The 15,996-nt window shown below is 44.1% G+C and overlaps 1 protein-coding gene and 1 non-coding gene across 5 annotated transcripts in view; one reads left to right on the top strand and one right to left on the bottom strand.

Annotated features, from left to right (window-relative positions):
* The first annotated feature begins 3,608 nt into the window (after positions 1–3,608).
* On the top strand, positions 3,609–3,715 carry LOC118013558. The gene has a single exon (XR_004680049.1). It is a non-coding gene; the product is annotated as a U6 spliceosomal RNA (small nuclear RNA).
* A 4,656-nt stretch (positions 3,716–8,371) lies between these two features.
* Positions 8,372–15,996, bottom strand: part of ARHGEF12 (Rho guanine nucleotide exchange factor 12) — a 145,807-nt gene continuing 138,182 nt past the window's right edge. For all 4 annotated transcript variants that reach the window (XM_035009149.1, XM_035009147.1, XM_035009148.1 and 1 more), the window contains 4 exons: positions 15,229–15,696; positions 14,167–14,483; positions 13,020–13,089; positions 8,372–12,453 (listed from right to left, as the gene is read on the bottom strand). In XM_035009149.1, coding sequence (XP_034865040.1) covers positions 12,443–12,453; positions 13,020–13,089; positions 14,167–14,483; positions 15,229–15,696 — 866 coding nt within the window. In that variant the 3' untranslated portion in view covers positions 8,372–12,442. The remainder of the gene's footprint in view (positions 12,454–13,019; positions 13,090–14,166; positions 14,484–15,228; positions 15,697–15,996) is intronic.

Raw genomic sequence — 15,996 nt, 5'->3', positions numbered from 1 at the left:
ATCCAAGAGATTACCCAGACATCTTCAGCCACCACCAAGGTTGCACTGGACTAACATCATATAACAAATGGCTTGTAAAAGGTGTCCAAATCTCCTAGATGATTGAACCTAAATAGACTGTCTCCTGCTTAGGATTTTGGTGCCATATCATTTCATCGTATTTGCCTGACCTTAGCCAAAACTGGGAGAAAAAGTCTGAGACCAGGATAAGAATCTAGGAAGCAACTCACTACTTTCACCCCTTTACGAACTAGATTTGTTTTATCTTTCAGTTACCAAAAAGCAGAGGGCTGTTAGGAAGGTTTGGGTCAGCTAATGTTTGATTAAGACCGCTCTCAGCTCTTAATATCATTGGCATTTTGGGGAAGGGGTTGAAACGTTGAAACTAAACACAGAGCTCCCCCGCATCTTGACGGGCGTTCCCGCAGTTGTCCCGATCCAACAGTGCCTCCGATCTCTGGCCACACTGGGCACGTGCCTCATGAAGGGGAAAAACAAGCTTACTAGCCAACTGACCTCATTGGCAGTCAAAGCATCAGCAGACCCAATCGAGATTCTTAAAAAACAAGACCGCTAACCAACCTTACATTTTCACAGATTATTCCAACAAGGTCATTGCTTCCACTTGGTGCTATAGGCTTTTTAGGCTATTGGATGACCAAATACATGTAATGATTGAGCTCTTCCTAGGTATTTTGTGTTGTAAAGGGCAGGCGAGAAGTAAGAAAAAAATTACTGCCATTGATCAAGTGTTGACTATGTGCTAGGTACTAGATGCTTTACATTTATTCCTTCTTTTTCATCAACACAACCCTATGAAGTGTGCGGACGGTGAGTTCCCTGTGATGGGGGCTGTTGAAGCATGTGTAGGGAGTGTAAGTAGGGGAAGGATGAAAGCCTTGAATCACTCAGTAGGGGAACAAAGGAGGCGGTCTCTGAGGTAATTTTTTTTCTTTCATTTTTTTTTTTAAAGATATAATTCACATACCATAGAATTCACCCTTTTTAAGTGTACCATTCAATGGCTCTTTGTGTATTTGCGAGATTATGTAACCGTCACCACCATCGAATTCCAGAGCATTTTGATCCCTCCATACTCATTTGTATTCTCCCATCTCCCAGCCTCTGGCAACCAGTAATCTGCTGTTTCTATGGAATCACCTATTTTAGACATTTCATGTAAATGAATCATACAATCTGTGGTATTTTGTAACCTGGCGTGAAGTTTCCAAGGACCATCATGTGGTACCGTGCATCATTCCCGTTAATGGCCAGGTAACATTGCATTGTGTGGATGCGCCATTTTGTTGACCAGCTCATCCGCGGATGGACTCTGAAGTGCTTTCCACTCCGAGGTTTTATGAATGCAGGGTTCCTGTTCTATATCCAGCCAGGACACTAACATGTGGGACTCAGTTCACTTTGGCTCCAGGACCGCAATTGCAGCTTCTTGGCAGACAGGTTTGTTGATAGACTGCTGCCTAAACTCCACGTGGCAAATGGACCTAATTTCCCAACAGCCTCCCTCCTTCATGCTTCCCCACTTCTGTTAATGGCAACACCAACCTCTCAGGTGCACGAAACAGTCTTCTTCTTCTTTTTTTTTTTAACTCCTCCTTCTCCTGCAGTATCTGTAAACCCTACGTCGACTATACCATTTCCCCCTAATCTGTCATGACCGATTTCAAGCCTCTTGTTGGCTATTGGTGTAGCTTCCCATTAGCTTCCCTGTCTACTACCTGTCCCCTTTCTACTCTGCTCAGTGTGATTCAGTTGTTGGGTTTATTCTTTTTATGTTCAGCTGGGTCCAAAACAGCTGAAATGAAATGCAAATTTCTACCCCTTGGTCCAGCATAAGTAACTTGCAATTTAGTAAGGGAGAAAGGCAGAAAAGCGATAGTCATGCACTTGTCTTCGCTATTTGATTGTAAACACACCTTTAAGGGAAAAACTATTTCCACAGTAGGGTCATAAAGACAAGGCTTCGGTGGAAGCCAGATCTCCTCCTGAATTCTAGCTATTCCACTAGGGATATCAGAATCGCTGCAAGCTTCAGTTACCTCATTTGTTTAAAAAAAAAAAAAAAAAGGAGAAAAACCACTTACCTCTCGGGGCGCTTGTGAAGATTAGAGGTAACGTACATAAAGGGACGGCACCTGCCACGTACTTTGTACGCAGTGAACTGTAGCTACTACTTTCATCCTCACCGCTGAGTCCTCCCCAAGATGTGGCACACTGCTCTGCAGAGAGGATACCCAAATATACTTGTACGGCTAAGTGCAAGTGGGGGGTTGGTGGAATACAGGGGGAATCCCCAACTGCAGAAAGAATTGGGCAAAGAGAACGGTCACTAGCGGTTGTGGAAAATGAGAGAAGGAGCTTGGGAAGATGAGCCAGACATGGATAGACAGGTCTGTTCTTGGCTGGCATCAGAGCAAAGGATGAGGAAGGACCACCTAGAGGCAAGGGGAGGGGGGCAGGGAGGAGGCTAAGCCTGACTGGAGGCGAAGGGTCATGATGGGTAGGAGAGGGAAAATCAAGTTGGCCAAATGAATTGTGGGCATCTCAGAAACCAAGTAGGGTTCAATCTCCTTACAGCAGTCTCCATAAAGCCATTATGGTTCTTGGGCAGGAGAGTGACATGAGGGAAGTTGTGGGTTTTTGGAAAACGGAATAGGAAGCCAGGGGCATGAGAGAAGAGCAGGAACTCGGTCTAATGCTGGTGGTTTAGATATCCCCATGTACAACACGACCTGGCCACGGTGGGAACAGAGCAAGGAGTAAATCAGAAAGACAGTTTGAAAGAAAAAAAAAAAAGAATCACAGATCCTAGTAACAAATACTGTAAATGATCCTGACTTTTTGCCTCTTTCCCCTAAGGCCAACATTTTTTTTTTCCTCAAAACATCTTCAAACACCTCACTCCTCCAACTCTTCGTTTTCTGAAACAGAGCTAGGAATAAACCGACCAATTCGTCAGTCAACCCTACAGTCACGCTGCCAAGGTACTCTGACCCAAGATGGGAAGATTCCTGGTTATTTTAATCCACCTACAGGTACCCAGTCTTAATTGCAGTTCGGCTCTTTGAAGAGACAGGAAGGAAAACGTTGAGAATGTAAGTCAATCTATCATAACTCACACTTACAGCTCCAGAACCTTCCCCACACACTATTAGACTGCAGAAACCCCCACAGGAAGCAAACATTAGGCTCCATGTGTATCGCGGCCAAATGTCACTGACGGCCCAATCAAGTTAGAATTTATCTCAAAGGGGCCACTTTCCAAAAGGAAGAGGGAAAGGTCGAGAAAATCTGAGGCTTTTACTTTTAATAGGTGGCAAAGCATAGGAAAGATTTTGTTGTGCCTCTTTCTCTTCTACTTTAGCTGTTTATAAAAATTTGATTGCATGGAACTTCCAAGTTCTCTGGGACTTATTCTTGCTGTCTGGACCAGTTCTTTGGATGGTGCATTTGCCAGGTAATAACCAATCCAGCTGCCTCATGTTCTGGGCACTCAACTTTCGTGAATTCGCCAAATTTCATAAACCTTTCAGAAGAGGCCATCCATCAGGACAGGAGCAGGAATGGAGATAAGATCTGTCAGTCTCGTGCTCGCTTCAGCAGCACGTATACTAAAATTGGAATGATACAGAGAAGATTAGCATGGCCCCTGCGCTAGGATGACACGCAAATTTGAGAAGCGTTCCATATTAAAAAAAGAAAGAAAAAAAAAAGATCTGTCAGTCTCTCCTCAGCCAATGCTCAGAAAGTCTCTTCTGAACCAGGAATGTCAGATCTGCTTCCACAAAAGCCTTCAAGGTTCTTGTAAACTGGCAGTGAGATCAGGACAAAAGGAAAAATGTAAATAATGCCTCATCAGACTGTAGGTCATGCTCAACGAACGAGAGGACTCTCTCAAAAGAAGAGATGCCAAAGAAGAAGAGGAGAAACAGAAATTTCCAGGGACAGATTTCAGCGAGTGACATGAAAATCATACTCTTGTTTTGGAGAAACACATGAGGCCAGGGGAGGCTAGAGCTTCCTCAGTAGAGGATGAGAAAGCAGAGGACCAGATGAGGTAAATGACTTGCTCCAGGTTAGACAATGAGCTCATGAGAGCAGAGAGCAGAAAGGACTTCAGTTTGGTTTGGTCATGCTTCCTTGGTCTTATGGATGGCTCTCTCCCCGCAGATAGGAAGGGAAGACAGGGAAAACCCCAGAAACCCTGCCCACATCGCCCTTCAGGTCATGATGTCTGGGCTACGGGGTTTGTGTTCTCCAGAAAAGGTCTCAAAGCATATCAAATTCATATTCATATTTATATGTGAATATGAAAATAGCTTATGCTCTTACTGCAGTAGATACAGCAATATATGCGTTTTTAGGAAGATAAAACAAAGTCTCATTAACCACAATGTAATGCAGTTTCCCATTAATTAAAAATGAAAGCAGCTCATATATTTCAAGGAAGTAAAGATGTTTCCAAACTACCAAGATCTAGCTAAACTGGAAGATAAACCCTAGTATCAGCCCATTGCAAATGGAAGGAGGCTTTTAGCAAGACAACCACTAGTTACACGTGACTGTGAAATTTCTGGGACATCTACTATGACCACACTCCACCCCCTTATAACAGTAGCACCAAAGTAGCACAAGTCCAATATACAAGTTTCTTTTTTTTTTTTTTTTAAGATTTTATTTATTTATTTGAGACAGAGAGAATGAGAGAGACAGCGAGCACATGAGAGGGCGGGAGGGTCAGAGGGAGAAGCAGACTCCCCGCCGAGCAGGGAGCCCGATGCGGGACTCGATCCAGGGACTCCAGGATCATGACCTGAGCCGAAGGCAGTCGCCCAACCGACTGAGCCACCCAGGCGCCCCCCAATATACAAGTTTCTTAAAACCAGGTTCTTGGGGCGCCTGGGTGGCTCAGTCAGTTAAGCGTCTGACTTCAGCTCGGGTCATGATCTCGGGGTCCTGGATTGAACTCCGTCTAAGCAGGGTGTCTGCTTGTCCCTCTCCCCCTGCTCCTCCCCTCCACTCATGCTCTCTCTCTCAAATAAATACAATCTTAAAACAACAACAAAACAAGGTTCTTACTAAATCACCAAGTTTTTTTCTTTCTTTCTTTATATTTAAAAGAACTAGTTTAAACAAGTATATTATAACAGAGACTAGCAACCAAGTTTTAAAAAATGAACATACATTCTTCCCCTCCTTCCCTTTCTCTCCCTCTCTCTCTGTGTCACACACACACATACACACACACACGTGAGCCTAGAGTTTGGACACACAAAACCATTACAAAACATGAAATATGGCTGCATTAGTAAGAGAGAGATTAACAAATTCTAAATTCATTAATCATTTTCCACCTTTCCTGCTTTAATTATTTAACTCCTAGAATAAACCACCACCACCACCAACTTTAGAGAGACACTGATCACATGCTTGGAAGTTTCTCATTCACTTCCCCCAACTCCGTTAAGTATTATTGATCCTGATCTGCAGCTGAGGAAATGGAACCCAGGGGGTAATCTGCTCGGGGTCATGCAGCAGGTGAGCACAAGAGCTAGAACTGAATCCAACTGTTCAGGCTCTTTTCACCACCCCGACAGCTCTCAAAGTATGGTCTGCAAACCCTGGTGGTCCCCAAGACTTTCAGGGATATAGGGAGTCATAACTATTTTCGTTAAACTACAAATTTGGAAACATGTCCACCACTGTGAGACTTTTCCAATGAGATCAGTTGTTGATATCAATACATGTGAGCTTTTGATTCTATATAAAGAAATGTGTCAACATTTGAAGGCCTGCATAGTTCATAAACCAGTATTTTCCAAATTACCGATACAGGATATTACAAAATGACGCATAGGTAAAAGATACCATTCTTCGCACACTGAAAGTATAAAAAGGACTGATGGATTTTAGTGTCACAAGGTATAAAAATTTCATGGATAGGGCTTCAGATTCCACATTGCTGCTCTCTTTTAAGAAACTACCACTTGTCAAGTTTCGGTGTAGTATGGAAATATCCACAATCATCTGAAAAAGCTATTAAAACACTTTTCCCTTTTTAAAATATGTGTCTGTGTGAGGCTGGATTTTCTTCATATACTTCAACCAAAACAACATAGCACGCCGGATTGCATGCAGAAGTAGATACAAGAATCCAGTTGTCTTCTACTAAGACAGACAATTAAAGACACTTGAGGAACTATAAAACACTCTTCTCATGAATAATTTTATTGTGGAAAATAAATTTTTTCATAAAAACATGTAATGGGCTTACGATTATTTTTATAGGCATTTTTTTGGTTTTTTTATTGGCTCTCTCATTTTTCATATTGAATTTTCCTTTTTCATTTCTGATAAGGTCAGTGTCACTAGATACAGCCCACATGAACACAAGCTCCTCCAGGAGGCCCGCAATAATTTTAATTTAAGAGTATGGAGTGATCCTGAGATCAAAACGACTGAGCACTGCCGCCCTTCATCATTTAAAATAATGATAGCAGAAAAAAATTGACCTGTACAGATAATTCTCCAAAAAATTTTAATAATTACCAAGATGTACCCTAATTCTTCTTTTTTAAAGATTTTATTTAGTTATTTGACAGGAAAGAGAGGGAGGCAGAGGGAGCACAGCAGGGGGAACAACAGGAGAGGGAGAAGCAGGCTCCCCGCTGAGCCACGAACCCGATGCTGGGCTCGATCCCAGAACCCTGGGATCATGACCTGAGCTGAAAGCAGGTGCTTCACCGATTGAGCCACCCCAGAGTCCCCTAATTATTGTTCTTGATCAGAATGCATTCAGGTGGCCCCAACCCTGTGGTCCCTCGTACAAAGAAAAGGATCCCCTGGAATAAAATGCTGTAAGGGAAGCCTTAGTTATACCTAGGTCCAAAAGCAGCCTAATCACATACGGGGAAAGACATTAGAATAGAAACAGAGCTCTACTTACCTTCAATGATTTCACACCAAGGCCTCGGCTGACGCTCAGGGAACGATTGTGTCTCACTAACAATAGGCAGCAAAGCAAACATGCCCCCTGATGGCTAAAATCAGGCAAGCGCTTGCTGTGAGCGGGATGAATTATACTTGACATGACAGAAAAAAAAAATGAGAAACACCTACATCTAACTATTTATCTGTAATGTTTTAGGACATTCGTCATAGTAGGAAGACATCATGTTCCACTGAAAAGCAACTACTCATGGGGATAGATCCTCTTATTTTTCAAGTTGGTATTGAACCTTTGGTGAGCCGGTCCTGTAGCCTGGAAGAGGGCAGCCCAAAGTGAAAGGAACTGCTCAAGCGCAGACACAGTGCTCCCCTTAGAAGATGGCCATCCAGGAGCAGGTGCGAACGGAGGAGGTATTCATCCCCCCTCCCAGCTATCCTCGTAAACACAACTGCAACTACTAACAGGTTAATTCCGCAAAGTATATTTGAATGGCCTTAATTTTTAAAAGGCTGAACTAAAAAAATCCTATAAAATACAAAGCATTTTTTTTGCTACCCTTACTAGATCTATCAGCCAAATGTGCCCCTGAATGACTGAAAATTCAAATATCATCCCAAGAATAAGTCAAATGATACCTCTATGTCAAAACCAACATACCCAAAAGCCAAACTCAGCGAGCCTTCAGAGTTGAAATGGGATCAATAAAAGCATAGAAGTGTTGCTCCTTTAGTTAGTCCAGCATTGGGGATAAGAATGGTAATAAAGACATCAGATTTTCATGTAGGGTAGCAGGAAGCCCAAGTTATTTTCAAGTGAACCATGAATCCCACTGATTTATACACTTAAAAATGGTTAAAATGGGGGCGCCTGGGTGGCTCAGTCGTTAAGCTTCTGCCTTCGGCTCAGGTCATGATCTCAGGGTCCTGGGATCGAGCCCCACATTGGGCCCCCTGCTCAGCGGGAAGCCTGCTTCTCCCTCTCCCACTCCCCCCTGCTTATGTTCCCTCTCTCACTGTGTCTCTGTCAAATAAATAAATAAAATGTTTAAAAAAAAAAAGGTTAAAATGACAACTTTTATGTGCATATGTTTTACAATTTAAAAAAATACACCAAAAATCACTGAACTATACACTTGAAAGGAGTGAATTGTACTCTATGTGCACTAAGCCTCAGTAAAACTGCCCCAGGTGCCGCGGCATTCCCAGCTGCTGGTCTCACGGAGGCTCACGCGTTAGCGGTCAGCCGGCTGGTCTCACTAGAAAAGATGCTCTCACAAGCAGCAAGATGTGGGACGCTCACTGCCAGTAAGATTAATTAAGGCCTCCTCGGTGCCTAAGCTTTTCCAGCGTAACTTGTGTAAGTCAGATCAAGAAGAATATAAATAAAAAGTCACATCCTTGGTTCCTTTAAGCATATTTAATATTTGAACTCTCATTTTCTATTTTCCCAGACCCCAGAAAACAGAAAGTTTTTAGATGACCAATATTTTGTTCCAGAAACATACAGCCTTATCAGCTAATTCATAAAAGAGCTATTTTACAAAGGTACATCTGGATAATTAGAACAATAAAGTCTTTTAGGCATTTCAAAATGTGATCAGTAAAAATACATGATTATTAATAAAGTTTTTTTTAAAGATAGTTCCAGATTTTTTTAAAAGTAATTTCTGTTAAAGAGTACATGATTGTATGGTGAACAAGGAAAATAAAATGCTCTAGTAGGAAGAGGCTTATTAAAAATAACAAATAGTGTGCACATTACAGTTACCACTTTTGCAGTACATCTTAGCCATTGGCACCTGGAAATGGCAGACAGGGCTTCCTTCTACGAGGTACGTTTTTTTTTCTCTACCAATTTATTATCAAAACCATCAGTACCAGTGGGGAAGGCCTAAGGAACGAGGCAAAAGAAACTCTTCTTGAAGAAAGAACAATTTTGCAGATCTCGGAAAAGGGGTGGGACAGTCAGAAGAAAACAGGATTTGCAAAACAAAAACTCTAATAATGGTAGAGGGGAAAAAACTAGCCAGCAGAAAGAGGACCAGGAGGTCCTGCCAAGTTTTCTATTTTGAGGTCCTCTGTACACACTTCTCAGTGATACCCTCTGTGACATACAGGGAAGGAAATATTGACCAATACTCTAGTAGCTCAAAATAACATCCTATACCACCTTCAGAGAAGACAGTTTCCAGTTTGAAATATAGAAGCTCCAGGTAATATACCAAATTTACCAACACCACACAAAAAAGTATGCAAGTAAAAGACAACTCACAGGAAGCATAATTATTTTCTTTAGCTTCTAAAAAGAAAAAAAAAAAAGCTTTTCTCCTTTAATCACATTAGGGTCCCCCTCTCTCCTCCAAAAACAAATAAAAAACTGTTTTTAATGAGACACATCATTGGGGTGCCTAGCTGGCTCTGTCAGTAGAGCATGTGACTCCTGATCTTGGGGTTGTGGGTTTGAGCCCCACATTGGGTGTAGAGGTTACTTAAAAATAAAATCTTAAAAAAAAAAAAAAAGATAAAGAGGCACATCCTTTCTAACAGTGGTTAGAAGTTGTTTTGGGGAATGGGAAGCCAAAAAACTAATGAAATATACCTTCTTATGGTAAAACATAATAAATAGTTACAGTTTAGGTTCTAAAAGCCAAGACAACTCAGGCAGTCCAAGTTAGCTGATTTTAAAGTATGCAAAATATATGGCTTCTAGGGCTGTAATCATGATTTTAAATTATAGCACTTTGGGGGCTTGCTGATTTGCCTTGATTAACTCTGTTCTCTGAAAAGGAAGGAGACACTCCAAGTCTAATTTGCCACTTAATAGCAAAGGACCCATTAGGCCCACAGAACAGAGCCCAGGGTCACAGCAGGTCACTTCAATGGCTAAAACCCAGCTCTCCTGCTCTGGGGAGGTTGCTTTGTTCACCACCCTTGGATCCAGCTTTTAGTCAAGTAACTTTGAGAAAACAGCTTTGATGGTGACCACTGTCACTCAAAGACAGGATGAATATCTAATTCCATCATCCTGAAGGGCAGATATGGTATCAAAGTAAAGTGGATGTGATTATAAAGGCCCAAAGAAAAGGAGGGTGTGGGAGGCGAGGCTGAGAAGGAAGGAGGAGGGGAGAAGTTAGGCTGGTTAAGATGAAAAGAACACTCAAAACTGTGGAATCTTTTCAGACTTAAGACTTCATTGTGGGGCCTCATTTAAAAATCTAGATACGAATTTATTTGGAAGTACTAGAGCTATGGTCAAAGTATTTTTCCAGTTAGCCCGGTTCTAAGGAGAGGTTAAACTGCAGGAAAAGAAAAGCAAATCGTTGTTAAGGACAAGATCTGGCTGAGCTAGAACAGAAACCTAATTCTTAAATGCATGCTAGAGAATCCCGTGACTACCCCTGGACTGTCTGAACTTAAGGTGAAAGTTCTGTTTTTTATTTACCTTTCTCCTGATTAAATGCCGGCGAGGACGCCAGTGTCATGTGGCTGCAGAGCCGGGAGTGACGACCTGTTTCCAGCCGCACGTAACCATTCCGTTTCTACCTGCTTCTCTTAAGAGCTACAGAAAGCTCAAGTCCCAAGCTTCACTTACTAGCTTCTGCTTCCAAAATTTTTACTCCCATTCTGGCTTAATTGAAACTTGGTCTACAACTCCGAATAGCATTCTAATTTAGAGATGAGATCCAACGATCCGAGTTGGGCTACTTAAAAACCTAGATCGGGTTTGAAAAGGCAGGAAACGGGAATGCGGACACGGATGAGCTGGTTAAGCTGTGGTGGTGTTTATGGAAGCAGGGAGGGAAGCCTCATCACTTGCCATGAGAGTGCAGGGGAAGAGCAAAATGACATCCCGATTCCCCACAAGGTTCAGAGGGCGCTACTGAAAGATATGAGCGGTGGAGGAATGGTCTGCATATTAACAGAATTTGAAGATCTGACAAATGATTTAGTGCTAGTTGGCAAAAATACTCCGAAACACACATACCCGACGCACAAAGAAAACCACAGAAAGCCAATATAACCGAAGCAGTTCTCGAGTCACGATTCTGCAACATTGACCCTCTGCAGGGTGCTGCCGGTACTATGATTCATTCGAGAGCAGGCAGTCAGCAACCCCTTGCCCACAGTTTCCAGTGTATGCTCTGGTCTGCAATGGTGAAGGTCAGTCATGCACCAGTGTGGAGAAAGCTCCGGCAGTGAAGTCAGAGGACGCGGTTCTGGAGCTGGTCTGAGTAGCCCTGCCTTCTCCACCACATCCTCACCACCCTGCTCGTGGCTCTCCTCTTAACTCAAAGAGCCCTTTGGCACCATCAGTGCAAACTTTATATTAGAGTCAAACCTCCAGGTACGAAAATGTTACTGGCCTTAAATTCAGCAGTACCCGTGGCTAACGGCAGCCATGGTTCAACTCAGTAGTGATTCAGTCAGCTAACCTTCCCAGACTCTTGCCCCTGCTCCCGCCCTTCCTCCACACCCCCACCCCTGCCACCATCTGAAGCGTCTCCACTTGTTTGTTTTTCCTTCCTGCTCCGTCCGCAGGGGTAATTTTACACAAGTGCCCAAGTCTAATGTATAATTATAAAAATGAAACAATACCAAGAATAACAAATGTATAGCCAAGAAAATAAAATTTGCTTTCCTCTCCCTCCCAAACCCCTACCCTCAATAGAAAAGAAGAGAAGAAAACACACCCATTTTCAAGTGCCTGCTATTTAGTACATTGAGGATTTTCTGTTAATTGGGGGTGGGTCCCAGCTACAGAGAAGAGGTGCTTGCCTCAGGTGGGAGGAAGCCTACCTAACTCTCTGCCCACCTGGGTAGCACACAGCTCAAGTCCTCTGCACGCAGGAGCCATGGGCATACTGAGCCTCAAAGACAGTGCCTACCGGGTGGCAGAGGGCATGGAATACAGTTTCGTGAGGGCTGGATGCTCCTCCCTTCCCCGGCTTACTTCCTCCTCTCTGCCTCCCCACCCAGCCTCCTAATACCTCATCCGGAACTCTTGGCTTCAGGAGCAACTGACCCTCGGGTGTACTAAATACGAAGGGCTAAAACTCTCACTACTCAATTAAAACAAAACATGGCAAAATAAAAATTAAAATGTGCTTTCAAATACGGAATGAAGTCAAATAAATACATCTGATTTTCTCTTTTTCTTAAGTCTAAGTAAAATTTCATATCCTACACCCAAAGCTCTATACATTTGGTTTTTGTTCTGAATCAAAATGAATTTCCGATAGGAGGAGAGCAGAGTGAGAGAGTCAGGGCTCCCTCCCTGACAGACCCGTGCAGCTGCCGGACGGTGAGGAACGAGTCCCGCTCTGGGCGCCCGGGCACGCGGCCACCCCTGGGGGCTTCACAGGCAGACCCTCTGTCACACACACTCTCTGCGTCCGCGGTGGAGCCAGGATGGGTGATGCGAGGCCGATGCTCAAAGTCCAACAACCTTCAGTCACCTCCAGGACACGCGGCTCTAACTTTTATCTGGGAAGAATAAAGATGTGTGGAGATCAAATTAAGAAGAACAAATGAACATCTGACATCTGTGGCTCTCGGTATATCTCTCTGGATCAGAAAGGCCTCACTGGAAAACAGGTAAGCAAATGAGGACAAACTGCTGCACTGAACACAGATCCATTTGCAGTCAAGGGGAGACGGCGCTCCTGCCGTTAGGACAGACATCAAGGCACAGCAAGGCCCACGGGGCACGAGCCTCCCTCACATCAGCACGGCAAATCTCTCAGGAATCTAGGATTTACCAGGCTTACCCCTGCCCTGTGTTCTGCTCTTGCAAAGGTAAAGAAGGAGGGGGTGGGGGCGGGATGGCGCAGAAAAAAGACAGCCACAGCTCCTCGTAGAAGGAGAAGCGCAGAGTCAGCAGATAACAGCCTCTGCTTTATCTACGATGTTTGGAAACAAGTGGCTTTTTAAAGACAGGAAAGAAATGGAATCTCAGGAGGTTTCCACTTTAAAGAAGAATAAATCATTTCATTCGATGTACTGTTCAGGCAGAATGATTCGAGAGTCGGGAATCCACAATTTTCACATACCTGAGTGCTTGTCTGTGAGGGCTGATCCAGCCAGCCTTTGGCAAAGCATGCTGTAACTTTCCTCCACCTTCTGTAAAATAAAACCCACTGGTTTGCCATTTGAACATCGTAATTTTTCTTTATGCAAACAGGAAGGCAAGCTTTTTCATATTACCAGTACATGCTTCTAGATTTCAACATTAACGTCGTTAAGAATTTTGTTAGTGGGGGGGGGGGGGGGGGGAGTAAACTGCATTCCTTTTACCTGTTTCTCCCTTGAGTGAATAACTTAAAACTCTGTCACGTAAAGGTGATTCTCCTACCCCTAGAGTCACCCTGAAAATGGTCCCACAGGTGACATGAGCTGTGTTAGGGACAACCTGCCCACAATGGCCTTCTAGATACCTCATCAGCCCCTGGATGACACCACGTACAATCACACGAAGAAGGGAAAACCTATCACGTGAAGTTAAAAGAAAAACTAAGGGACATCAGTCTTTAGCTAAACACTAAGAACACTTTTAATGTTCCGAAGCCTCTAACTAAATGAAGTCATGAAAAAACGTTTGGGCTCTAGCAGTTGTGTCTACCGATGCCAAACTTTAGGATAAAGTCCTTTTCTCAGAATCACCACTGAAGTCAGTTTTGACATAACGGCCTCAACAGTGACCTCAACTCCAATTCACAAAATTCCATTCAAGTCTAGCTCTCCAGATCACGGGGGCCACTGGAGCCAACTTTTGTGTGTCAGAGCGTCTGGGAAACTACCCACATCACCTAACAATTCACGGATAATTAGTAAGTGAAAGCATTTCCTAGCCGAGATTCATACCAACACAAGCCCTCCTATGTCACTGGCTTGCTGTTCATTTTCTCAGGGAGGCCAGCCAATCATCCCAAATTTATCTGGGTTCTTACGCTGAGAAACCCACACAAACATGCCATCTATATAGTACTACGATGTTTTCTGTTCTTGTGATCTGCAACCAGAGGCACCGTGCTGATCTCGGCTTCTTACCCAAGTCTATTCACGGGTAATGGTCAAGGAAAACAGCAAATTTAGAACCTGAACAAGCTCACTGGCTTCAGCATTGCGGTCGTTCTCTACCTCCTCTCTGTGAAATACGTTTCTTTACCCAAGCCGTGAGGACGCTGAGGTCTGAGGTACCTTTAAGTGTTCAAGGTCAGCCTCGATCTTACGAATGTACTCCATGATCTGGCTCTGTGAGTCTGCACAAGAAGGGGGACTCTGGATCTCAAAACAGGAATCATCCATAGCTCCCCAGCGCTGCTGGACCAGGAATTCTGGGGTGAACGGTGAAGCTGCCCCATCAGAATGGGCACGCCGGGGCGAGTGATGCTGCAGGGGGGCAGAGTCCATGGAGGGGATGCCTGTCGCGGGTGGCGGGGGAAGCGAGGAGGCAACCTCCTCATCCGTGGAGCTCTCCTGCACCGCTTCATAGCCATCCAGAATCAAATAGTTTCCTGTTGACAGACACAGAGCAGCTTGATGAGTTTCGTGCTGCCATCCTCACATCAAAAAAGAGAGATGAAGTGATATGCTGACAACCTTAAAAGCCATTAGAGACAGAGAAAAACCATTAATTCCCCACTTCCCGAGTTCAGTTTTAAGTACATCAGAATCTTCTCACTTCAGGTTGAAGCTAAACTTAGCAAACTTTCATGTGATTTCCGAATAATTTCAGATTAGTTAGCATCTTAAAAGCTGGAAACTACAAAGTCCCCGTATGATCTTGCCTCTGCTTCCCGGCCGCAGAGCTCTCGCGCCTCATCGCCCACCCTGTGCGCCCCGGCTCTCTGCTGCACCCCCGCGCTCTCAGTGCCCACGCTGCTCTGGGCTCCCATGCTACCCGACTGCCCTGTCTGCCCCTGCGTCTGCCTTACGTTTCCTCCTAATTTTTCTGACCTTCTGACATCTGTTGGTTTACTTATTTACCATGACTCTGTCCTCACTAGTACTTAAGCTTCACAAGGATAGTGGACTTCCTGGGTTTTAGTCAACGCCGTCTATCCCAGCACCCAGGATGGGGTCTGGCACAGAGCAGATTCAGTAATTATTTATCTCATGAAAGAGTAAGTGCTACACACTTACACACACACACACGCACACGCACGCAGAGGATGATGCGTGGATAGCCAAACAACATTTGTCTCAGCACACAGCACAGATAACGATCAAAATCAAAGTTTAAATGTGAAAGAAACTTGCCTGAGATGCGCAAATTAACATCCTCTTCCTTCTTAACTGCTCCATCACCTTCTGATGGATTATCATCACTGTGTGCTTCACGGGCATCAAAAAAGTGCTCTCCACTCTCATCGAGACTCCCTTCTGGCTCTGCAGGAGGCATCTCTGGGGTCATAAGCATGTGGTCCATGACGAAGATGGTACTTGCCTGGCTATCTTGGAAGGCCAGTACCACTGAATCCCGTGAAGCCGGAGATTCAGTTGAAGTCCGTGGACTGTGACAAGGTGCAATGTCACCAGTTCCAGTACTAAAGGGCATCTGTCCTTCGACAGGAGGATAGGCCTTACTGTTCTCTGAGTTCTGGGCCCCACCGTCTGTCTGCACCCCTGAAGACGCTGTCCTGTAGCTTGGGAAATGTGGCCAGTCTTCCTGAGCGCTCTTCTCAGTCAAACCCAGCTGTTGTACGAGCAGCTGCTTCAGCAAGCCCACTGGAAGGTTCAGGGAGGGAGGGAAAAGTCCATTCACACCAATAACCGCAGACTGCCGGAATTAAATTAGTGTGTGGACTTATCTATTACTTCCAAGAGTAAGTACCTTTTTAGTAACATAGAGTCAAAATATTAATTTCGTGTGATCATTTTTTTTTGGTTTTGTATTGGAAAATGAAATAAGGCACCATCTAGAGAAGATGTAATATTAAAGGAGACTTGGAAAGATGTACGCCTTCTGAGTGGCGAGGCACTCCTAAATGTCTGACACCACGCCTTCCTCTCTCTTCTCTTCCACAT

The sequence above is a fragment of the Mirounga leonina genome, unplaced genomic scaffold, assembly GCF_011800145.1.
Source record: "Mirounga leonina isolate KUSES-001 unplaced genomic scaffold, KU_Mleo_1.0 Mir_153, whole genome shotgun sequence".
Taxonomy (NCBI): domain Eukaryota; kingdom Metazoa; phylum Chordata; class Mammalia; order Carnivora; family Phocidae; genus Mirounga; species Mirounga leonina.
Note: the sequence above shows the minus strand (reverse complement) of the source record. Positions and strands in the feature narration are given on the sequence as shown.